At 35.7% G+C, this 27,015-nt stretch overlaps 1 protein-coding gene across 3 annotated transcripts in view; it reads left to right on the top strand.

Moving 5' to 3' along the window:
* Positions 1-27,015, top strand: part of MAST2 (microtubule associated serine/threonine kinase 2) — a 159,843-nt gene that overhangs the window by 34,729 nt on the left and 98,099 nt on the right. For all 3 annotated transcript variants that reach the window (XM_060773426.2, XM_060773424.2, XM_060773423.2), the window contains exon 4: positions 26,875-26,906. In XM_060773426.2, the coding sequence (XP_060629409.2) occupies positions 26,875-26,906 (32 nt within the window). The remainder of the gene's footprint in view (positions 1-26,874; positions 26,907-27,015) is intronic.

Here is a 27,015-nt window from a genome sequence, read left to right as displayed (position 1 = left end):
ACAAAAGAATATGCTCCTGTATCTGAAGACTCAGACATCTGCTTTGTCTTCTCAAAGGATAAAGGAATTTTTCATGTTGAACATAATGACATCTCTTTATGGATGTTGAAATTTTTTTTACATTTATTTGAACTACTGGAGGACTTTTAAAACAAGTGACTTGTGGCACTGCATTGTCAAGGAAGTCAATTTTGTGTTTTGGAAGATTATTGCAAGATACATGCAGTTGTTCTAATTTACTGAGCTTGTGTGGCAGATCAATTTGACCCGAGGAAGAAGAAAATATGAATTGATATATTATGGCATTTTGTTTACGCTTTTCTAGGTGTTTAACCTGTACACAAATGTGTGTGTGAATGAAAACATCTATATTCTGAAACCAAGATTTCCATTTGTCATGGCTACTTGAATACGTTGTGACAATGTCAATAAGGAAGCACTTTAAAATATATAAGTGATCACAGACACTGACAGCTTGTTCTTCATGAAAGAGGCAGACAATTTTTGTTATTTGCAAATAAGAGAAAGGTGAGGAATAATACAAGTGAAATACAAGAGAACACTGGAAGATTTTGGTAATATAGAGTAGCCAAGAACTGGAAATATGGATGATTCAAGCATTCTGCGAAGGAGGGGTTTACAGGTAAGGAACACATTTAATTATCAATGTCCTGCTGAGATGACTTTAGAATACTCTGAAGATTATAGCATTGTCTTTCTGTTGTTAAATAGGTCTGAATTTAACATGGTTCTAGTACAGGATTTTTAAAAGCATATTTCAAGTTGCATCATATATCTTTTATTGCATCCTATGCAAAAACAGTGTCTGATTTCCAAAATAAAAAATAAATCCACAGATTTGGTCTATGGTATACAGTTTGTAAATGTTGAGAAAAACAGTTTATATTTTTATATATTAGTAGTGTAGTATCACAACTTACAGAAATGTTTTTCTTATAAAACGAGTATGGGAGCACTATAATTATAATGTGCCAAAAGTGGAATTATGTTTAGTTCACTAGTAGCTGCTTTTTATGTTGATGAAAGAAGGCTGATTTAATTAATAGCAGATTGACAATCTGAATTTATAGAGGTAGCCACCTAAATTGTTATAAAATTGTGCTACCTCTTAACATGTAATTCTAATAGAAGAAATATTTGAGCAGGATAGCTCAAATATGAACACTGTTAACAAGAAACTTGAGAAAATACAAGGCAGGATAAATTCCAGTAAATAATGATGCAGAATAATAAAATATTGTACTGATGGAATTTTATTCAGAAACGCTAATATTTTCATAATAGAATAAAGGTTAAATAAGAGCTTTAATAGTTATTTTAAATTCAGAGACATTTGAAAAAAATGTGTTATTCATATAGTGGAGAACCCTCCTAAATGATGTTACTTTGACTAATGCAAGAAGTCCACACTTTACACAGAAAAAATACCACAGAAACATTGCAAACTGAGTACTTGTACTTATGCCTCTCTTACTACTTGTGCTTTCAAATGGCCTACTTGGGATAACATTATAAGCTTAATTATGGTTATTTCACTAACTTTATTTATTTGTTTGAGGAGTGTTAAATTAATTATTCCTCTACAGAAGGACCAAAGAGAGCTACCTAATACATACTTAAAATCTTTTTGTTAGCATGTAGTGTGAATCAGGACAGACCTGACCTGAAAATTTAAATTAGACTGAAATTGAAAACAAAGTCTCCTAACAAGTCAACTCGATACCATGGTTTATTTAAAACATTTCTACTAATATGTCATGGAATATAAAACATATACTGTATATATTCTGCATAATATTTCCAGGAAAAATATCTAAAGGTTGGATGTTTAACGCCCATTTATTTTCATTATCAGAACAATTTAGGGAATTTTTGTTGATGCAGTTGGATTGGATTAAAAGTTTCAGTGAATGGAAATCCATCAATTGGATGCACTATTGCAACAACAGAAGAAATTGCTTAGGGAAATGCACAAGAAAGACTAAATGAAAATTGCCTTTCCCACTCTTATTTTCTGGCAGGGGCCTTCACTGGATTACAATCCATTCTGAAACTATAAGGATTCTCTTTGCTTTCTGTTTTAGATCATTATAATTTATTATAATCTAGTGATGTACATTTTAGATAATTTATACTCTAAATGTTTAGGATATTTGCTGGATAATTTCAAGGAAACTTGACCTTAAAATGCTATTTTGGTTAAATTGATTCAGTACTAGTTCCTCAAAAGCAGTTCTGGGTGGACTGGTGCACACATATGTCTTCCATTCTTTATAGGTAAAAGATTGGGGTCATTTTGTGGGATTTTATTTTTACTCCCCATAACATTTTTACCTAGTTTGAATTCCTAATTTTAAAAATAATTAAGACTACTTTGACAATGATGCTATATACACTGGCCTGGGAGTAAGCTCTGTTCATGCAGAGTGGTTTGCTTCAAAATAGGATTGCAGTAGATGTCTTTCTTTTACATTAGTTTTGATAATAGTTAAAATTTAACTATATTGGGATTTGACCATTGCTTGAAAGGACATGGTATGAATACTCCTTTACTAGGCGGTAAGAATATTCAACCTTGAAAATAGTTTTTAAAAAACAGCATTGAAATTGGGAAATCTGATTTTTTTCACACAACAGATATGGGGTTGTATTTGGTGTGTGTGTGTGTGAGTGTATGTAGGAGAGTAGATTTGCTGTTCTGTGCCATGTAATAGACAAATGGTCGGTTTTTATTCTTACTAATTTTTCCTGCCTTGAATAAGGTTGAGTTCTTTCCTGGCTGAGAAGAGTACCTTCAAAGTGAATGATATGCTCCTTGTCATTTAACTCTACTTTGTATGAATATTGACCTTCATACTTAGCTAACAAATAATTATAGAGGCTAGCATGCAAGTGATCTTTTAAAATGGTTTTCTCCTATAACCTTGAAATATAGTTAAGATTATTTGGCTTGTTGTTTGATTTTATTATATATTAGTTACCTTGTGAGGTAAGGGCTAAATAACTCTAAATGCGTCAGATCCTGTCTGATTTTGAAAGCTAGGAATGAACAGCCTGGGTTAGTACTTGGGTGGAAGATTGCCAGCTAATACCAGGGCTGTATACTATATTTCACAGGCAGAACCACTTCCGAGTCCTCCTTGTTAAGAAAGCCTATGAAATTCATGGAAGCACCATAAGTCAACAGGCAGATTGAAGGCCCACACTCATGTAAGAATGATGTAGAACAGTGCAATTTTTGGGCTTAACTGCCAAAACACACCTGATTTCTTCCCTTATTGTTTTGATTTATTGTTAATAAATATTCATATAGAAATTCTTCGGGTGGGAAACTTAGAGCTAATTATTATCACCTATATTTAAATAGCCTTCATTGTAATGCGAAGCTCTGGAAAAGGCCACAGGATTTCATGTTTCTTCTACTCTGCCCTTAACCATTTCTTCAAGTTGTGTTGCAATGCTTGTTTTCTAAATCACAAACCATGTTAGAGTGAGTTTCTAATAATGAGGCAAATGCAGTGACATCAGCCTGTCTTGATTTTTTAACCCACTAATACCAGAGTTTGAAAAAGCCAGTTGCTTGGTAATGTGGGTTGAGATTTGCATACATACATTGACTGTGGCATACATACATTGAAAAGGGAGTACTAAATGTTTTTGGTGGTGAAGGCATGATAAAGAAGAATCGGTTGATTGCAGCTGCACTGGGAGAAAGAGGAGATTATGAACCACATGATTTATACATGTCAACGTTAGCATCACAGGGTCATGCAGTTATGGAGTTAGAAGCCAACTCATTGGCCATCAACTTCCTACTCAATGCAGGATCCCCAGCTAAAATAACCCTAGCAGATAGCTGTCCAGCTTCTTTTTGAAGACATTCAGAGAAGGAAACCACATCAGCTCTTAGGGCAAGAGCTCTTACTAACAAGTTCCTCCTAATGTTCAATTTAAATCCAGTTTCCTATAATTTCAGTCCATTAGACTTGGCTTTATCCTTTCCAGCACATGAGAACAAGTCTGCCCCCTCTTCACTGTGACAACCCTTAAGGTATTTAAAGAGTGCAATCATGTCACCCTTCAGTCTTGTCTTCATCAAGGTGCTGCCTTAGACTCATCAGAGATTGGAAACAACTTGATGGCATGTAACAGGTTTTGTTAGTTCTTAATTTATATTTATTAGTTTCTTTTTTAAAACAAAACCAGACTTTCAGAACCATCTGTTAGTATTTTTCTAATGTTGAAAAATTAGTACATCCCTCTTTCTTTTAATGTCATAATTGTGCAGCATAATGGCTGTAGTTATTTATTCTCAGTAAAGAGGTAGCAAATAGTTAAGTTTCTTTGGTAGACTGCATTGGAGCTACCAAAGAATAATTGCTTGTATCCTTCTTACATCCCTTAGAGACACAGGATATATCACTCCAGATGCAACTATGTCTGTGCCAAAAGTCCCAACTCTACAGCAGAAATCAGTTTTCCTTTTTGGCATAATAATATGCTGGCAGCATGGTACAATGCTGACTTTTTCTAATTTGCTCTGGTATCAATCTTCACAATATAGGAAATCTCACCTGTCACTTTAATGAGAAAGAGCTACTAACAGCAGGGCAGCATGCATTTTGCTTAGCAAAACTGATGTCTAGGGGCATTGGTTGTTGTCTGTGTTGTTGTTGACATTTCTCCTTATTATTTTAAATGAATTGAAAAGATTCTTGTTACAGGATACCTTAAAAAGACCTACTGGGCTTGCAGTAGTCAGTCTGGTATAATCTTGTATATTGAGGTATGGTTTCTAACCACTGTTTCACAGGTGCTTATTCATAATCTCTTACGTAACTGATTCCCATGATAGGGTATTTTCATGAGATCTGCATTCCAATTTTCATACAATCTCCTTAGTATACTTTCAGAAAGAGCGGTTTGTACTTGTACCTGTCCAGTCAGCTTGCTCCATTTCACATGGTGTTTGGCTTGCCAGAAAAGAGAATCTATGAAATTATTAATTTGTTTGGATTCCGCATCAACCTGTCCCAACTCCATAATTTTCTGATTCTTTAAGGCTGATCCTATATGTTCACAAACTAATTATTTAAAGTTGATACTATATGTTCACAGACTAATGATACAGGTTGTTAGAATTAGAAGTGGCATTATTTTTCAGCTAATGATTTCATTGTTAATAATACATAAATGATAGCTATTGTTGGTGTTATGAGAAATAACAGCTGATTTTGAATGGAAATTGACACAATGCATCTGTAAATTCAACGTTCAGGTGATTGTGAAAAGATAACAGTCTTCCATTTATTTTGTCAAATTTTTATCAGCTGCACAGTGACTCATTTTGCAGATGGTTTTTGCTCCTTTGCAATCAGATTACTTGAGGATACCAGATGCTTCATTCTGAATAACTTTTTCTCATAATGCTATTTGGCTTTTTAATAAGATGAAGTTTAGAATAAAGAAGAGTGTCTGGCATGTTTCATGAAGCTGGATGTAATGTAAAATAAATTTGGATGGAATGTAGTTGGAATAATAAGATAACCTGAACCTTGAAGGCTCCTCATTAAAACCATTATGTTAAAATCGAAGAAAAAAGGGTTTTGTCTAAAGTCTGTTTTTTAGGTCTTAATTGATTATAATATTGGAAAGTTAAAAACATAAATTAGCTTGTTTCAAAATTACATTTTGTAATAAAAGTATATTTCAAATGTATGAACTACACTATGTATGTTTCGTTTTACAAGGGTTATCTGGAAAGTAAGGTTAAAAGGCACTTAGCCTTGGGAATTTTTGCGGGGAAACTTGGTATCACTGCCGTGTAGCGGGAAGCTAGCGGAAGTGAATGAGCAGTGCTACTTGTCAGTAGCTCATCGACTGGCATTGTGGTAAACATAGAGAGATGAACGTCCTCATTCTGTTTCCCTCCAACTGCAAAGATCGCACTGTAATATGCTACCAAATGCTAAGGGTATGAATGCCACTGCGATTAATTGTGAAATCATTTTAGTTTATGGAGAGGATGTAATGTCAAGACAGCATGTTACAAAATGGATATGGAATATATTGTGAGACCATGAAGAAACTTCGCAGAGCCCTCCAAAAACAAACATTGTGGGATGCTGAGGGCGGGAGTCTGTTTTCTTCATGACAATATGCGTTCACACACCACTCATGCAAGACAGCAGTTGTTGACTTCATTTGGTTGGGATGTTTTAAGCCACCCCTCTCACTGCCCCAATTTCACATTTAGTGGCTATCATCTGTTCACTTTTTTCATGTCAGGAGCAACTTGAGAAGTTGCAAGTTACTTTTGGTGTGAGAGAATTAGCTGCTGCAAGGACATTGCCCAGGGAACACCTGGATTTTTTAATGCTTTATCATTCTTGTGGGAGGCTTCTTTCATGTCCCCGCATGGTGAGTTGGAGCTGACAGAAGGAGCTCATCTGCGCTCTCCCTGGATTTGAACCTCCGACCTGTCGGTCTTCAGTCCTGCTGGCACAAGGGTTTAACCTATTGTGCCACTGCGGCTCCTGTTCACTAAATTGAAGGAACACCTTGGTAGAAAACTATGTCAAAATTTAAGTGACCAACTGGCTGAAAAAGGAGGAGGGAAACTTCTATGACACAGGAATCAAAAACACGTCCCACTGATGACACATTGTATTGAACTAGAATGGTGATTATGTGGGAAAAATGTAATACCTATGTTACAGGCCATGTAAGTTTTATTAAAATATATTTATTCTTTGTATTTTTTAAAATATTGTGACCTTACTTTCCAGATAACTCTCATATTTACACACACGAATACATAATTTGCTCAGGCAAATTTAATCAGATGTTCTCTGTATTTTAGTCTTCTCCTTTGATGTTGTTTGGTAGCTGTCTTCTTGAAATGTAGTCATAACTTGCATGTTCTCTGAACAAGGGAGTGATCTGACTTATCTGTAGCTATAAATTCTTGTAGAATTTAATAAAACACCATGCCTCACATTGTAGTCTTTGTTTTTAGCATGACACACTAAGGCCATTCCATCTATTGATTAGTAAACCTTTTTAGATACTACGTTTTTGTGTCTTGATTTAGTGACTCTGGATTTATCGAGTCAAAACGTGTTGTGATTGCTATAATATGTGAGCTTCAAGGGAGCACAATTTGCTTTGTTAAGGCTGAACACCTTCAACAGAAGAGCTATAGGAAGTTGTTAGAGGTTGAGAGGGAGTATTTCTACTGTACATCAGGGCATCTTTAACTTCCCCTCCCCACACCTTTTGTCAGGAGGTTGACAAGGGGTTAGAAGTGTAAGAAAATATAAAAGGGGGGAAATTGTGTTGACAAAGAAGTACACACAAATAGAGAGAGTCGAGGAAGTTAGACTTTTCATTAGTTATTAAAATGTTGATCATTTTGAGAAGTCATTTTACAGCCCCTGAAAATGTTTTTGCCTCTTGACAAAAGCACCCACTTAACACGGTTGTAATTTTATGGGCATATGCAGTCTTTCTTGGTAGCACTGATGCATTTTGGAACTCAGATATAGCCCAAGTCCATTTTAGAAGCAGAATGACCTTTTTCTTTGTGCACATAGGTTGCAGTTGGGGGTTCTTTAAGTCACACACTTAACTGAGTTGTATCTTGTTATCCATCTCCACACTGAGATATTATATTATTAACAGAAAACATGATCTATGTACAGCTTCAGTCACAATGTGATGTTAAAACTATACTTCTAGTAATATTGATCAAGTTTTGTCCTAAAGAAACAAGACATTTCTGTTGTCAAAGTGCAGGTCTATGTAAATATACATTAAGAAGAATCCAAGGATTACATTGATCAAATGTGGGAAAAAAACCTTTTAATTTCTTAAATCTTTGATTTAAAAAGTAATATTCTCTAATGGGATACTGGCAACTGCTCATTTGTGAACAATAAATTGGGCATGCTGGGCTGCTCTAGTTCTTTCAAAGTGACTAGTATGAGTCATGTCCCTTGAGGATGTGGGAATACAGTAATGTTTCAGAAAACAATGCTGTGCTTGATTAAGTTCAGACAGGTGATGAAGTGGTATAATAAAATCAATTTTGTTAAAGCTTGCCATAACTGCAGTGGAATGTAACACCAGTGAGAGTGCCTGAAGAAACAAAAAACATGTCCTGTAGATTGCCTCCAGAGGGAAATACAATAAATGTAAATTAGTTCCCCTCAGAACATATTGATTTGCCATGAATCTTGATGAATGCATCTTGCTCTGTTTATGTTCAATATTTCATTTGTATTTCTTGTTTTTGTATACTAACTGCTATTCCGGCAACATGTAAAACAGAAAATAAACATTTGGGATAGTCTAGTACTAGATGCAAGATTAAAGAATTAATAAGTTATGGTGGATCTTGACTTACCCTTCCTCTCCACTGAAGTGGACAGAGTTCATTGAAGGTTCCCTGCTGGAGAAATGGGGTGAAGTGATGAATTGTCTTATCTAGTATCTAATGGCTCCTTATGATTCCCCAGCCCTATAGATCAGGTTTTTTTAGGGGCACAGGAAAATAAGACTTAAGCCACAGTACTCCCACTCTCTTCTACAGCATGGATTGGAACTCCAGTGACAAAAGATTGCATTTAGTATTCTGTTTTTGTGGCATACTAGTCTCTTCTTCGTTAGAAAACTTTCCACTTGAAGCACTGGCTCCAGGCATCTTGTTTTATTGAGGAGCTACTATTTAGTATAGGACACTATTGATTACAGATACTTGTTTTTCTTGTTAGTATGACTAGAAAATGTAGTACTGTAGGTTGAAAATTTCGTATCTGCTAAACAAGTGTATTTAACTTTCTTAAAAATTATGTTTCATGCAGATAATTACCTCTAGTTTCATCATGAAAGTAACATAAGAAAGCAAATACAGAAAAAATATTAGGAAAAATGATTAAACGATAATTCATGTCAGGCTTTAGGGCTTCATTTTTGGGAAAGGCTATTTTTGAAAGAAGCTATAAACTACTTAACCAGATCAATATTCTATGATGTGAAAGGATAGGGCAGCATTAGACCCCTCCCCCCACGGAGACCTTGCAGAGCTATGCCTCCCACTGCATCCTATCCCATAAAACAGAATTGTTCCTGTGTGTTTGAGCCTTTCTAAGCATTTTAAAAAGTAGGAATCATTATCTAAAAGAAAATCTTAATTGCTTTGCCTGGTATATATTCCTTAATAATGCTTTTCTCTATGCTCCCATTGTTTGAAATATAGTGGGTAGCAAAGTGAGATACTTTGTTTTTCTCTGTTATATCCATGTATGGATTGCCCTGATGATTTTTTTATGAAAATGAATTGCTGGTAAAAATCCTAAGTAAATTTTAACTACCAGTAGTTCAGATTCCTTTGCATTGTGTTATTTTAGTTTTTTAGGTCATTCTATAGAGAATTTGAAATCAAAGCTTGGTACAGTAATAATAGAGAATGCAGTAAATAATAGAGACTGTGTAAACACCTTCTTGTTGGCTGTCTCTGCCATAGTTGCAAGATACTGGAGGTTGAGCTCTTTAAACTTGGCATGGATACAGAGGAAATCTTAGAGGTATGCACTTCATGATGAGTTAGCATTTGAAATGGATTACCATAGGTAATTAGGTTAATCAAAGTCTGTGTGTAGTCAGAAGTTAGTTGTCGTTAGAATTCCCTCATCTGACAAAAGGAATCTGCAGTCAGACCTTGACTGTTCTAAGATACTCATAATTTTTATGTAATGAGCATTGATGCTCTCCTCTGAATTATAGCACTAGAGATGCTTGCTGGGAATTCAGAGAACAGTACTCCCTTTTATGGATAAAATTGATGTACTTTATAGGGTGACTGCATTCTTTGTCAAAAATGCTAATTGGTTAGCTATAATCAGATTTAGTAATAGTGTGCATAAATTAAAGAAACAAATTCCAAAATGTTTTTAGATAATTGTATCACAAAAGTTTGTATTTGTCCCAGTCACCTTAATTGAGTACAAGAAATAATCCTTGGTAATTCAGTTCCAGATTCACCCCAAATGAATGTTTGAGTGATCAGCCACAGAAGTTTCCTCATACTGTATATTTATGAAGCTTCATAGAATGCCATCCATAAAACACATGTTGCATTTGTTTTCTTGTCCCAGGATTATAGGTCAGTCTGTAAAGGAGAACATCATTTTTTAGAAAACAGAAAGTTCTTCTTCCTTCAGTTAATTTAATTATATTATCCATATCAGGGGTCCCCAAACTAAGGCTCCTGGGCCGGATGTGGCCAAGGTCATTTACCTGGTCCCTGCCCGAAACTTTAGACTTAGACTTGCCCTAAGTTTGAAATGACTTGAAGGTACACAACAACAACAACAATCCTAATTAACTTCACTATCTCATCGACAAAAAGCAACCCCACACTTCCCATTGAAATACTGGTAAGTTTTTATTGATTACAATTGTTCTTTATCTTCAATATTGTATTCTTCTTTCATTTTTTGCACTACAAATAAGTTATGTGCATAGAAATTTGTTCATTATTTTTTCAAACTATAGTCTGACCCGTCAACAGTCTGAGGATCTATGGACCGACCTTCTGTTTAAAAAGTTTGGGGAACCCTGATCTATATGAACATTCTACTTTTTGTTTACTTCAAGTGCCCTGCTCTCTTTCTACATTCACTGTCTAATAATTCAGTAGTTCTAGCTGTTAATTTGATATCCAGATGTGACAGATTGCATACCTGAAATCTTTCTTGAAATCTTGCAAATCAAATTCTAGAAATAAAATTTCAGAGCGCAATCCTACCCACATTTGTCAGAGTACTTGATTTCAGATCAAGATCCTTAGGATCAAGATCCATAAGAAATGAACAACAAATTGAATATGCTTACAGACAAACTTTGGCTTCAGTTTTTCTTTAAAAAAAACCCAAACAACTCTTTATTCTACTTAGACACAATTTGAAATTTGGCATAGTATCTATTTTTCAATGAGAAAGTAATTTGCCCATGCCTATTTCATTAGATCCTTTCAAGTACCTCCTTGGATTCTAGCTATAGAATTTACCCTGCAAAAAATTACCCATATACCAAAGAATATAAACACTTGTATTAAACTGAATGCAATATAGAAGAGTGAAGCAGCTTCTGAATGCCACTGATTCTGTAGGAAATAAAAAAGAATTCCAGAAAGAATCCACAACTGGAATAAATGCTTGAGGATCATCTCAATGTTTTGGCATCATTGCATTCAGATTTGGAAACTTAATAAAATATAAATTCCTTTCAGATGTTTCCTCTAATTTGCAATGTGTAGCAAGGTATTTTGGTTGCATCATTTTACAGCTAAAGATATCTTATAGTGCACAGATAAGTCCCCTGTTTAATACAGTTTAGGTTGGGCCATCATTCATCAGCAGAATACCAGGATTTCTCTCCAGTTCATTAGAATATGGTGGTTAAAGGTTATGAATACTTACCTCATCAAATGGCTTTTAAAGTAAATGTGGGTAAACTTCAAAGTGTCTTCTGCATTCAGAGGGAGATTTTTTTTTTGCTAGACAGGCTTCACTGAAGTTGAGGAAAACCGGAGAATGTTCACTGAAGGTGAAGAGAGCAGAAAAATAATTTGTGCTAAGGAGTAGACAAATGGCAATCGCAGAATCAGGTAATAAAGGGAACCAAAGATCATGATGACAAAGAATAGAACTATCAGTCCTCCCCAGAGAATCAAACTGAACACAAAACAAAATGCAAACAAAGAAAGCCCAACAGGGAAACAGAAAAATGCAGCAATAGGCACTAGCGCCATCTTGGCATTATAAATAGATTTATTCTTAAGCTCATTATGGAATGCTTCTTAAACAGAGCTCTTGCAGTTATTTATACCTGTCTCTGTAGAGTATTAATGGGTGGGGGGGGGGGGATGAAAAGGACACGAAATTATATTTTTGCAGCATAACTTCACCATAATAATGTATTTTTGTAATAAGGTTCTTCTGATGACACAGGCTTAAAGCCAATTCACTATGTTGGAAAATGTGAGAGGGGCTACTCAGTCATGGAACCCCAAATGTGGATCTGAAAGCCTGATTTGCCCTAGCATTTATCCCAATTAGGCACTGAAAAGTTGACACTTAGTCACTTAGACCATTTGTTCCTCAGCTTTCACATGGATCACAACATCTTCTCTAATTGCCTCCATTCTTACTTATTTCAAGCATGAGTTGACTAGTGTACCATTGTACAACCATGTTCGTCTCTCACATTATACGCCATATAGAATGAGTCAGACCATTGGATGGGAGGATGACCAAGAGGTCTCATCCATCCCCACAGATACTATGCTGCTGTTGCATTGCTCCAGCAATGCCACATCAACATAGCTTGTTCATCAAACCCTCTGGGTAAAAGGTTGGCTGTTCATCAAACCCTTTGGGTATCCTTAATTCTTTAATTCACCCCAAATAGAGTTTTATGCCTTAAAGTCTTTATAGTGGCCTGAAAATAATCTTTCACAGTATTATCTTGCAAGTTTTGTTCAATGGGATTTCCCTTTGTTTTTCTCAAGGCTGTGAGAGGATGACTCGCCTAAGCTCATTCAGTGGGATTCCATGACTGAGCAGAGGTTTGAATCCTGATCCCCAGAGTACTCTTTTGTTTCACTGTTAGAATATCAATCTGGTTTTTTAATCTATTCTTTTGTAAGCCCTTGCTATCTGAAAGGTAATAAATGCTTTTAACAAATAAGTAAAATATTTAAACGTAAGTAAACATAGTTGACCCATCACATAAATTTTATGTTAAACTGCATATTAGAAATGGTGAATTTTGAACACCAAATTTAGTAAGTAACTTTGACAGTTTTAATTAAATCTAATAGTAAAAACATGTAACTGTCCCAACTGCCTAGGATTACAATTGTCCAAGATTATGTAAAGCATTACGTGGAAATGTAGCAGAATTATTTTTTAATCTGATTGTATATAAAATGAGGAGCTTTAGCAATTGAAATATTTAATTACATAATTATATTTATTGTTTCTGTGTTTACCTTATTCTGTGGAATTCGTGATTGTATATATTGTGATTTCTGAAATTTGGATGAAAACATATATATGAACATGTGTTAAGAATCCAACAGTTGAATATAGTGCTTAGACAGAGTGAATGCCAACCAAATCACCTCTGTAATCCAGAGCACACATCCAGAGGTCATGTTTCTAAAACAGATTTTCTTTTCAGGTTCGTTTGGGATTATATATAATTTCCATAGGCAGTGTACGCTGGCATTTTCCATTTAAATGACTTTGTAGTTAAGATTTATATGTTTACCCACAAGAATTAAATATCCTAATAGTTAAATAAATGCTTACCTCATGTGAAATAGAGCTAATGGAACTAATATTGTTTTGTTTTGCACTATGATGTGCTTAGTGTTTGAGGGAAGGGCAAAGTATCTACATTTTCCATTGAGTCATTCTTCAAAATCATAATTGCTGCTATTATTTCCAATGCCTCAGTAAACAAATCTAGCATTTCGGCAGGACAAGGATGGTAGAGGATAAAAGGATGGAGCTCACCATTACAAGGGTGTACATAGGGCAGCCTACATTTTTTTTCTGCCTAAAGGCAAGAACCAAATGCCCTCGCCTTGTCCATTCCAAAAATTTATTAGTTTATTGTATTAAAATATTTATATCCACCCTTTGTCTAAATAATGGGTTGCAGTAAACACAACTTAAAACAATTGTTACAAAAGATTTAAAAAGATTAAAATATAGGAAATAATTTCTCAGTTTAAAATGGGTAATTTAAAACAACTTTGAACAATAGATCCATAAAATATATGCAGCCTGAATAAAATCAGTTTGATCTGATTTTATACAGACTGGCACCAGTTGGACTTTGATGAGGAGGAATTCCACAAAAAGGGAGCAGCTGCAGGAAAGGTGTTCCTCCATGTCCTCTCATAATGTATTTACCCTGCTAATGGGACAGGACGGGGCGCCTCCAATAAATCTCTATCCTTGAACAGACATATATATATATATATATATATATATATATATATATATATATAGAGAGAGAGAGAGAGAGAGAGAGAGAGAGAGAGAGAGAGAGAGAGAGAGAGATGTGATCCTCAAGTATTGAGGTCCCAAGCCATCTAGGGCAGGGGTCCTCAAACTTTTTAAACAGAGGGGCCAGGTCACAGTCCCTCAAACTATTGGAGGGCCAGATTATAATTTGGAAAAAAAACAACAACCCATAATTCGATTTCCTATGCACACTGCACATACCTTATTTGTAGTGCAAAAACACTTTAAAACAATATAATAATTAAAATAAAGAACAAATTTAACAAATATAAATGTATTAGTATTTCAGTGGGAAGTGTTGGCCTGCTTTTGGCTGATGACATAGGATTGTTGTTGTTGTTGTTGTTGTTGTTGTTGTGTGCTTTCAAGTTGTTTCAGACTTAGGTTGGCCCTGAGTGAGGGCCATGTAAATGAACTTGGGGTGCTATATCCGGTCCCTGGGCCCTAGTTTGAGGATCCCTGATCTAGGGTTTTCAGTGTTATCATTAGCACCTTGAATTTAGAATGGCAGTTCCTTCATAACTGGTGTTATATGATATCTGAGTGGAATCCCAGTGAGCAGTCAAGTTGAAAGACTGGTTGCTGCCTTTATTACATTTCAGTGCAGCTAAGTTACCGTCTCATGCAGGAAGCAGGTATTACTTTATATATGTTGTTCTACCTTCAGTACTCTTCTTATCCTTCAGATTGTTCTGCTTCTGTTGGCACTTTGCAAACATAAAAACATTCTTCAGACAGTTTTCTATGAACCATCCGTCCATAAATAATATCAACTCTATGCTCTATCCCCAGATAAAACTGGGGAGTTCGATTTTTCAGCTGTTTTAGACTTTAATAGGCATGCTGATTTCAAAACTGCAGTTTTCTTCTATCGTGTCAAGTTTTTCCTCTACAGCTTATCTTAATATCACCACTCTGGGCTGGATCGAGGGAAGCATGTGCTTCCCTGTTGGCTGAGAAGTAATCTCAATTGGGGAGGGTTGGGGAAAGACCTTGGAGACCGGTAAAAGGTTCATACTTGCCTAGGCTATTCAATTACCCATGAGACAGTGTGGTGGGAGGTTGTGTGCCTCTCTGTATAGTGAATTGTATTCCAAAGTGAAGTCCGACTTCTTGTCTGTATAAAAGGAGTTAGCAGAATTTATTTTTCTTAATTTACATACGTACCTATTTCCTTTCCTTCAGATCATGTCTGCCTCTGCTATTTCTGGCTGTAGGTGCCTAAACAACCATGATTCATTTTGTTATATCTGTGGCAGTTTCACCATTCAAAGGACAAACATCAGCGCATTTGTCAGGCAAGCCTATTTTGCATATTTTAAAGTAAAACTTAGTGATCAAGTTTTGGGCCCCTCAGAAGGTGTGCAAGCAGTGTGTCGAGGGTTTACAGATGTAGATGAAGGGAACACATCATAAATTATCATTTGGTATACTTGTGATTTCACGAGAGCCCAGAGAACCCCGAGATCATTCAAGAGACTGTTACTTTTGTATAATGAAAATGTCAGGATATAAGAAAAAGAGAAAAGTATAATATAATATCTTAGTCTACAATCAACTATACGCCCAGTACCTCATTCAGATGAAATCCCAGTGTCATTTTTCACTGAACTCTACCCTCTTTTGTAAAACAGGAATATGGTGAAGAACTAAGTTACAGCAAGAATGAAGATTTTGAAATTAAAGATGACTCAGTTCGTAAGGGATTGTCCACAGCTTAAAAACATTGCAGGAAAAGCTATAAGTGTAAATGTTTACATTAATATATATGATTGGTAGCAGAACTATACTACTTGTACACAATTTGACTTACAGTAACAATATATAGTATTTGTGTGAATAAAATAACTCTAAATGAACAATATTTTCAGGTGTTTTTTTTCTTATTTTCCTTTGTATGTACATTTTGTATGATTTTGGAACAAAGGGAGGGTATCCTGTAACTTAAAAAGTTGACAAGATAGAAAAAAAAACTGGAGTTATTTTTGCGCTTCAGGGTTCTGCTTTGCTTCAGGCATTTTCTCCCTCTTAAATAAAGCTTTTTGTGACAAGGGTTGAGGGACATCACAGTGGTGCTTTTAACAAATGCTGCTCCCCAATGTTTCAATTTGGTAGTCATTTCAGACTTGTTTACTTGTATAGTCTAATGTGGTTTTAGCTACATAATTAAACTGTGCCAAGGTAAAAAGTTGAAGAGAGGTTTGTGACCTCCTAGCTTGAAATGCCCTCCCCCCCCCCCCCCCCAGTCTTTATAAATAAAAGCAGGGAATGTGCCTTTCCAAGACAAAAGTTGCCCCCTCCCTCAGTCCATATGTTAGAAGACTTCCATGGTCTTGCAAGAATAACCCGTTTGCCACAGTCAGGGTGTTCTCTAAATTAATCCACTGAGTTTAACCTGGCACAGAATGAGCTGTTTGACATTTTATATTTCACCTTCAGAATATTTATCACCCTGAAAGAAACAAGGAGGTCTCTTGATTTTAACACCAGGAAACATATTTTTATGGCATAATTAACATTTCTCATTTTAGCACAATTCTACTTTTGGGGGGGGGAATAATAAGTATTGAAGTATAAACCAAGGCAAGAAAGGTTTTCCTGTATTTGTTTGAAGATATATTGAACAGTTTCAATTTGTAAGCAGCTAATTAAATGGTAGACTGAGACATGTATATAAAGTACATTTTATATTAAATATGAGGTGAATTTAGAAATGAGGACAGTTGAGTGCCAAAGTTTAAGTTATCTCATTAAAGGGTCATTACTAATTTTATAGATCGGGATAGAAGAGAAAGGAGCAGAGAAGTTTTAATTTGCTAGACATAGTTGCATGAAAATATAAGCCTTGTCCAAGTAAATCTGTAATAATGAGCCTTTCTGTTTCTTAAATTCATAGATTGATATCTATGGATATACAGTCATATTACTATTGCAACCATACACATTTATCACATAACTAAACTGAATATTTTGTTGCCAAGAAGGGGTATCATATTTTATACATCATTTAAAGAAATGCAAGTTTCATTAGTTACTGTCTCTAGAAACTTATAAATATTGTGTCCAATCCAGTTTGAGATATTACCTAGTAAATTGAAATTATGGTTAAAAATACATTATGAAAGCTGGAAAATTAATCTTGTGTAAACAATCTAATCCAAAAGTTAAGAAAACAGGTCTTTCACTGTCTTATCCATCCATCAGATTCCATAATTGGAGATGAATGTACAGGTAGTCCCCTAGTTATGAACAAGTGACAGCTGAGAGCTAGAAAAAAATGGGTTTCTTGCAATGTTGAATAAATAGAGTACTTGATAATACCATAGACTTCAGAACAGGCAGTGTTAAATTCAAATTTTACAAGTTGTAAAATGAGTATTAATTACTGAAGGTTTATATAACTGTTTCACTGGATCTAGCCTAGTTGCAATTATCAATTAGATAACACTAACAAGTTGAAATGTGTCAGTATGTAACATTTTGTTGTTATTTGTGCTAGCCAAATTGATTTGGTTGTCTTTACCCTGATGTAGAATATTACTTTTTTTACTCTTTAAGTGTTGGAAATGCAGAGTAATTTCATAACACACTTTTAAAAAACAAAAATGAATATAAAATATGTCATATTATGAAATTCATCAGTTGAAAATGGTAAAAGGGAAGCAGTGAGAATGGCATGCATAGTATGGGAAAGGTTGCATCTTACAACTGATCATAATTCATTTAGAACTTTAGAGGTCAATAGTAATGCTTTGAGTCTGGAAATTTACTAGTAATTAGTGACTCCTTTACACTGTAAAGGAGTAACATGTTTGAAATATCTGTTGTGTTCTCATGGTGGCAAATGGAGACATATGATGGCATATTTGACCCATATGTACTATTTGAATAGGTATATGTTGACATATATTACCGTATGTCTCCAAGGAGAGACAGACTTAAAGATCATAGAATCATAGAATCAAAGAGTTGGAAGAGACCTCATGGGCCATCCAGTCCAACCCCCTGCCAAGAAGCTGGGATATTGCATTCAAATCACCCCTGACAGATGGCCATCCAGCCTCTGTTTAAAAGCTTCCAAAGAGAGAACCTCCACCACACTCAGGGGCAGAGAGTTCCACTGCTGAATGGCTCTCACAGTCAGGAAGTTCTTCCTCATGTTCAGATGGAATCTCCTCTCTTCTAGTTTGAAGCCATTGTTCCGCGTCCTAGTCTCCAGGGAAACAGAAAACAAGCTTGCTCCCTCCTCCCTGTGGCTTCCTCTCACATATTTATACATGGCTATCATATCCCCTCTCAGCCTTCTCTTCTTCAGGCTAAACATGCCCAGCTCCTTAAAGATTCTTGCTTAACTTTGTTTGGAAATGTGGGATATAAATTGCTTTTATGATAGGAAATGGCTGGTTGGTATTTTGTTGAACTTTGACTAAAAAGTAGTTATGTGTCAAGGTGTAAATACTATGTATTGCTGGCTGAATCCAATAAAATCCATACACAAGAGCAATATTATTTAAATAACACAAAATGTGTCATGCTAGCTTTCAATGTTCCACTGCCTCCTTCTTCTGCAGGAAGAAGATGCTTTAAAAATTCAGGGGAAGAAAATAGATGTTTGAGTTACCAATCTACATTTTGTATCAGATGTTGTTTTGTTGTGTTTTGGTTGGTTTGGAGTGATTTCAGTGCAAACAGAGGTCAATCCTATTCTTGGTTGTGTGGGGACTGAGACAAAAGCAGTAAAATTTAAACTCCATTAGCAGCAGTAAAGTAACTTCTGTGAGTATGCAGGCTGGTAGCCCATATTATAATAGCTGCTTGTTTTTTTTCTCATAGAAGTTTGCATCTTTAGCAGCTTCACAAATCTAGTCCAGAGTATAATGAGGAAGGAATATTTTAGCATGGTGTAGCCATTGAACTTTTAGCTTACAAACCCAGTCATTCTAGTATCATACCTGAGTTAATGAGAAAAGTAGTGTTAATGTGGATGATGACTCAATAAATCTTTTGAGACAAAATGAACTTATTTTTGGAGGTATTGATAAATGAAAGACAGCTTTACAAATGCTGTGTGATTTACTCCGAGACTCAGTGCTCACATCTTATGCATTCTATATTAAATCAATATTTAGAAACCGGTTTTGCTGTTTCTTTTACTATTTGTGTGAATAGTAAAGAAAACGATTCACTGCTCTACATTCTTTAAGATCAGATGATTTTTCTGAAGTTATTTAAACTTGTTATTAACATCGTAACTGATCATGTTTTGCTACTATACATTATGTCAGGAGAAGTGTGAGTTCACTCTTTTGGATCCCTTAGTGGCTTTTGCTGCCATCAATCATGATATTCTTTTGGATGATATTTTAGTGGAACTGCATGCCATTTATTTGTTTCCTGCATCGCCAGTTATTTTCAGATGAATATGTTGACAACACCCCCTCATTTCAGTGATGCTCAGACCATAGTGTCTTTATATGAAAACACATTTTGCTTTTAAACATTTTCATAAAAAAACACTGTTGTGACTTATACAGTTTGTAGATGAAACCGTGTTTGTTTCTGCTGTGATCACAGGAGGGCACCGCAACTATAATGGGAAGTGGGAAATGAGAGCAATGAGGACTATGAAGTAGAAGAAATAGAGAGGTGTTAAGTGGAATTAGCCATCAGGGGAGCAAAAATGTCCTCAACAGTATAGTTTCAGTGTTGAGAAAAGAGAGAATATAGGTTCAACAATTCAAGAGTTTTCACAAGAGTGAATACAGTGGTTGTAGCAACTCCATAAATCTTTTTGTGTATATATTTTCTGTTAAATACTCAAATATATGTTAAAAAAAAGAAATGGACCTCCATTTTGGTGTTTTTGTAATTTTCTTCTCTGTGTTGTTTTAAGTGATACAAAACATTAAACAAAATTGGAGCATTTAGTAAGAGATTTATTGAACTGCAAGGAATTGCTGCTGTGGTAAAAAATTAGGTCAAATAGCATGACAGTCTAATAGGTTATCATTTTTACATTAAAGGATAGAAATGCTTTGCGAGATTGCTAAAAAGCATACCCTTGTATTATTTCCATACAATCAACACAGAATGCTGTGAGCCTGGAATACCAGTAATAGGTAGCTCCCAAACATGCTTCATTAGCTTGGCTGACATACTAATTTCCCTGCTGGGATTTCTCCTGATAATTTTGAGTGTATAGCTGCGTGAATTATTTGATGGAAGAACCGTTGAAGTACTGTAGAGCTGCTGCCAGTAAATTAGACAATACTGAGCTAGATTCACTGTCTGACTCAGTGTAAGGCAGCTTCCAATAACAATTGTCCTGGTTTTCACTATTCAGTCAGACCTGTCTGGGATCACTGAAGACTGAGGTGGACAAATGCTCTCCTGTATCACAAAGTTTTATTCACAGAGAACTTAGTAGCAGGAAGGAGAATTTTTATTATTTTCATTTAATATTTTCTTTTTCATATGCTGAACCATTCAATCATATGAGCCCTCATCTGCAGTCTATGCTATTATTACTTAAAATGCAGGTATCTTAGATTCTAAAATTCTAGTTTTATTACCTCACCAAGGCTAAGCCTGCATTGTAATGAAAAAAAAATCTTATGTGGATGTGCAACACAAATCTTGGGGTTCACTGGACATGGGGGCATGAGCATGTTGAGATTCAGTAGCCAGAGTCTATTTTAATAGCTTGTGAGAGTACAGTAAAATATCTCTGAAATCTTGCAGAGGTCCACACATTAAGTGACTGAGGTTCTGTAGAGTATAGTATAAAGGTTCTACAGGCAAAGTAAGCTACTTCCTTCATCTTGGTGTCCCACCATATAACTACTGTAGTTCTCCACCCCACCCCAAGCAAGCTGTGGTTAGAGAATGACTAAGTGGAGAACTGGGGAGGTGTCTGGCTATGTCTCTATAACCCTATGGTTCTTAACCTGTGGGTCCCCAGATGTTTTAGCCTTCATCTCCCAGAAATCCTAACAGCTGGTAAACTGGCAGGGATTTCTGGAAGTTGTAGGCCAAAACACCTGGGGACCCACAGGTTGAGAACCACTGCTATAACCAGATGCAAACTCTTGGTATTATTTACTGATCCATAAGTGTTATCTATAGGCTTTAACAGAAGGTACGGTCTTATGCCTAATTGTGATAGGAGAGCCATACCTTTCTCTCATTGCCTCCCCTCTCCCCCGGCTACTTAATGCTTTAATTGGACTTCTATTTGTGTATGTTACTGACAGGATGTTGGACAGTAGGAAGCATCTTGTCTTTTGCATACAACTAAATAGAAGGACAAAAAATTTGCATGCTATTTTCTCTTTATAAGTCTGAGTCCCCTACTGGTTTTGCCCCCATCTACTCGACAAGCCCCAATATACGAGTATATTGTATTACAGCAAGAATCTCTTTTCAACCAGGATTTAAGCAGATTTCCACCTCTTCCTGGAAGGATACCCATTGCAATTCCCAATTTCATCCTAGGCTTGTGTTACTGTCTGAAAATAAAAAGAGGACAACCCTCACCCTCCATCTTTTTCTAGTACAGAGAGTGATAATGGAGGTCATTCAAAGTGTGACTTGAGAATGGAGAAAGTCTGAGGTCCCTCCTACACTGCCATATAAAATCCAGAATATCTAGTTTGAACTGAACAGTATGGCAGTGTAGATTCATAATCAAGTTCAAAGCAGATAATGTGGATTATCTGCTTTGATAAAGTGGATTATATGGCAGTGTAGAAATGGCTCGAGGAAAGTAAAAGACCTCTGAGGATGCTTGCCATAGATGCAGGCGAAATGGCCTCTAGAACATGGCCATATAGCCCGAAAAAACCCACAAGAACTGAAAGTAAAAGAGTAATTAATAAACACTCTATTCATTCTTTCCTCCAAACAGCCACTTTACAAAACCAATCTTTCATGTTACTAAACGCATATAGTTTAGTAGAACAAGAGCATATTGACTGAGAGATTTTTGGAAGAGGAAGATGAGCCAAACTCACGAAGATAGGTGAAGTGACATGTAGGGCTTGCTGCTTTTCTTCCTGCATTCCTATTTTACCCGGGCAAAGGAAGTGAGGTACCAACCAAAAGAAACACATGGCATGCCTGTCTCCCTAACAGCTCCCTCCCTCCCTCCCTCCCTCCCTCACTCACTCACTCACTCACCTTCTGGAGATGGGGCTGCTGTATGAATGCTCACAAGGCAGCTTCAAATCAGGGAGGCAGGGGCAGCTTTCAGACTACAAGTGGGAAACTTGTGAGAGTGGAGAAATTACTGTATTGTGTTTGTGGGGAGGGGGGAGGGGGGAGTGGATCCTCAGATGATAGAAAGACAACTGAATTGCAACATTCTATCCCCCCCCCCCCCCCAGGCAGATCTGCAACAGGATTGATTATACTCAATCAGGCCACTGGTCCACTATTTCTACTAGCTGCTGAAAACACTTGATGGGCACCCTAGGGTTACCATCCCTAGGGTTTCCAGCAGAATTCTTTCCTAGTACAATAGATGCCTGCTAACTAGATGAGGTTGAGGGTTTTTTGGTAGCAAGTACCTCTGATATGGAAAAGGGAGAGCAGACGGGAGAGAAACCCTTTAAGATTCCATTTGGAATTCATTGATGCAGTCTCTTCCCCAAAATATCTACTTCAGTTTTTTCTGACAATTTAATTTAGCTGCTGTAATGCATTTTCCCACTCTGACTTACCAAGGTCGGTCAGACCTAGCTTTTCTGTGACATGTTGAAGTTTGGTCAAAGAAGAGTTAAATACTAAGGGGGGGGGGGAGTATTTGCTTAAAAAGGGGGGGGGGGGTTGAATGGGAACCAGCAGCACTTTTCAAATTAAAACTGTCTGAGGTGTCAGACTATGAATAGAGGGTTTCCCCCCAAGGATTAGAGAACATTGAAATTGGTATTTCCATAGTAAATGTTTTAAACATGAGTACATTTCAACAGTACTAATCTTTATAAAGAAAAAAGATAGCCACGTTGGTTTAGGGAACAAAATACAAAATGCATAGTTTGGCAAATTTGCCAAGCAGTATAATGATACCATCTAGTGGTATAATATTACATTTACAGCATACCAAACATTACAAACTAGGGATGTACGATCCATTAAAAATGGTTCAAAAATCATTACAAAAGTGTTTCTAAAGTATAATTAGTGAAAAATTCATTACTATAACGGGAGTAACAAAATTTCGTTACTATTTTGTTATAGTAATTGCGCATAAAGTACTGTAATTTGGGAAACTTCAGGGTCCTTTCTCCCTTATTTTTAAAGCCATTGGAGTGGAATTTGCTATAATGGTAGAGCACAGCTACCACTGTTAACCCACCAAATTTCAGAACGTTCAGATATCTACAGAATTTTGGGAAATTTTCAAAGTTTTTATAAACAACATTTAAAAAAACCTACAAGAGCTATCTTCTTGAATTTTATATACAATGCACAAGATAACCAGGGCATAAATCCCCAGAAGTTTCAGAAAGATCCAGACAACTACAGATTTTTGGGGATTTTTAAAAGTTTAGACAAGAACAATTTATTCCTCCAAAAAAACAACAGCAATCCCTTGTCTGTCTTTAAGACACACAACCACATAACTTCAACTTAACATAGATATATACTATTACTTACTTACTTTAGTCATCTTTGCAGATTTAGTAATTTTATTTATTATTATTAGACTGACACTAAACGGCTGGTGCCACCCATTGAGGCTTTCTGATGCTGAGCACTGCATTCTGGGAAATGTAGTTTAGGGCAGGGCCTTTTGCATTCTCTGTCACAGGGGGCCTCAGTCTCCTGCCCATTAACTTTGCTAGCCCCGTTCCCAGTGCCTTCCTTATGACAATTGGGCAAAATAAAAAGGATTGGTTTTAAAAACATTTTATGTTATCTTGGCTTTACCCAAGCTGCTAATGCTTATGCTGAAAATTAAACTGACCTTTGGAGGCATCTGAATGTTACAGAATCTTAATGGAAATGATTGGCAAGTATTTCAATTTCTAAATTCTCCACCGTTCCTGCATGTTTCTAATATCGATTCATATGCATGAATTTAACAAATTTGATCCTAAAAACTAATTAAAATAAACATTTGCACACCCCTATTACAAACGATCTGAAATGCAAATAATAAGCATATTTTAGCACATTATATAGGTGTATATAGGCAGTCCTCAAATTACAAACATCCGATTTATAAATGATACATAGTTAAGAACAAGGGTGAGACAACAGGAAGTGAGAGAAATCTATCCCTAGGAATCGAAATTCATTCTTGAAAAGAGTTATCATGGGGAAAAGATGTTTCCACTCAAGTTTTATCCCCAATCATTGTTTCCACAACAAGTCAAATTTTCCAAAATTCAATTATCACAGGGACAGAAAATGAAGTGAAATCTTTTGAACAGGGCAGAGACAGCAAAACAACTATCACAAGAGTGTTAAACCTTTTCTATGCTATCCAAAGTGTGTGTGTATGTATGTTTGTGTACCCAATGCAATTTGAACATGTCTATAAAAATCACATTTAAATAGTATTATGAAATACAACTAACAAATTTAAAACAGAAATATCTGTTTTTAACTTTGAATATGTTTTAATCGATTTTAACTGGGATTTTAAAAATACTGTTTATATTTAATGCTGTTTTAATGTTTTTATATTTGTATACTTTAAATTGTATGCTGATGCTTTTGTGTTAAACTGCTTTGAGTCTCCTGCAGGAGAGATAAAGTGAGGTATCAATAAATATCATCATCATCATCATCATCATCATCATATATGTTTAAAAGTTAAAAAAAACCCTGAAATCTAAACACATCCAAAGTTTTGTCCAGAATAATACTAAACACTAAATATGTCTAAGGAGAGCTATAATAATGTTCTCCTGGGCTCCTTATAACATTACGTATATATGTAGACAGAGTTGCTGTGAGTTTTTTTGGATTGTATGGCCATGTTCCAGCAGCATTCTCTCCTGACATTTCGCTTGCATCTGTGGCTGAAATCTCCAGAGGTTCTGTTGGCAGTGAAGCAAGTGGGGTGTATATATATCTGTGGAATGCACAGGGTGGGAGAAAGCAAGTGTGAGAGTTGCAGTTACCAAGCTTGAATAGCATGAATATTTTTTATTTTAATTTGTCTGTATGGTTTTTCTTTCTGGCAATTGAATGTTTTGCCTTATATGTTGGAAACCTCCCTGACTCCCCTTAGGGAGATAGGGCAGAATACAAATAAAGTTCTATTATCATTATATTTATTATGAGTAGTCATGAAGCTGCTGGAACATGGCCACACAGCTTGAAAAACTCACAGCAAACCAGTGATTCCGACCATGAAAGCCTTCGACAACATACATGTGGCCAGTCTGTATAAACTATATATCTCTTTCTTGGTTACACTGTTCAACGGAGAAAAAGTTGCGGGCCTGAAAATAGTTGTTCTTTTATGATTTTGGGGGTGCTGAAAACGAAAATCACATTTAAAAATGTATATTGTCTCTAGTTTTTATAATATAAGCAATCACGTGATCACGTATGGTTGAAAAAATGCATGTTACGACTTACACTATGAAAGATTTGAGAAGATTCGAGAAAGTTTGATGACGCAGTATTAGTGCCATGTGCAAAAGCCAGAAAGCCCTATATAAGGCCAGACTTTTGAACGGTGAGGGTCACTCAGTTGAAGACTGAGACAGTATCGTTAAACATCATTTTACATTGGGTTTTTTTACTGTAGTTATGCCTCGCATGTGTGTAAATAAAGCACTATGGAAAAAAGATATCAAGGTAAATGGACTCCGTCACTGCTGTCAGACTACTGCTGGAGCATTGTAAGAGACAATCCTTTCCTTGAATACAAAAGAAAAGTCAAGAGAAGCAAACAGGATATAAACTAAAGTCACGATTAAAGCGACATTTAAACTTTCAGACTTTTCAACTGCATTAGGTCTATTAATATAGTTTCTTGCTGAACAAACATAAACAATAGACTAATTAAATAAATATTTCTCATGTATAAACTATTGGCAATATAATTTGACTAAAATTTAGTAAATATTCACGGTTTATATACATGCAGTAAGGTTAGGCGCATTATCATAATATGAACGAATTACCTATTGTGGAGAAAATTGAAATAGCTGTTGCATAAAAACCAGAGCCAATTAACACATTTAATTATTATATTTGAATTCAGCATGTTAAATTTATTAGGAAATGGCACATTTCATTTCCGCAACTGAGAAAAACTGAAAATTTGTAGAACAGTGTTATAAGGAGGAAGCCTCTTCTCATTTCCCAGCAGTGTACATGTGATGGGGCGGGATTTAGGCTATCTAGAAATGTATCCTCTTTGTGATACATGGATGGTCTAAGTATGTAACTCTAAAGTATCATTAACACAATGCTAGTTTTGCTAAGCCAGCTACATTCTCTGACATAGTTTATATTGATGTATCCAGGAGTAGGAAAACAAACATGTCTTGAGGACAATGGGTTCCCCACCTTTGTCCATAAACCATTTCACTATAAACATAAGAAGTAAGTATTATATTTAGAGTGATGGGTGGTGGTGATAGCATTATAGTATGGTTAGCTGCACGAAAGCAGGCTTTGGAAATCCCATATTTTAATGAAATTATAATTTGGCATATTTATATATTCTTCTTAGCCATATGTCCTTATCTGTTACTAATTAGCTCTTTGTATTTTTCTTCTCCAGAAGGAACTTAGTCTCCCCAGAAGAGGAAGTTTGTGAGTATAATATTTTGTTCTTTTAAAAAATATCAACTTGAAATACCAAAAATTCTGGTTTCAAATCTTTTAAGATATTTTAAAGGAAGAGAAGATAAAACATACAGCA

The sequence above is a fragment of the Anolis sagrei genome, chromosome 4 (genome assembly GCF_037176765.1).
Source record: "Anolis sagrei isolate rAnoSag1 chromosome 4, rAnoSag1.mat, whole genome shotgun sequence".
In the NCBI taxonomy this organism is placed as follows: Eukaryota; Metazoa; Chordata; class Lepidosauria; order Squamata; family Dactyloidae; genus Anolis; species Anolis sagrei.
Note: the sequence above shows the minus strand (reverse complement) of the source record. Positions and strands in the feature narration are given on the sequence as shown.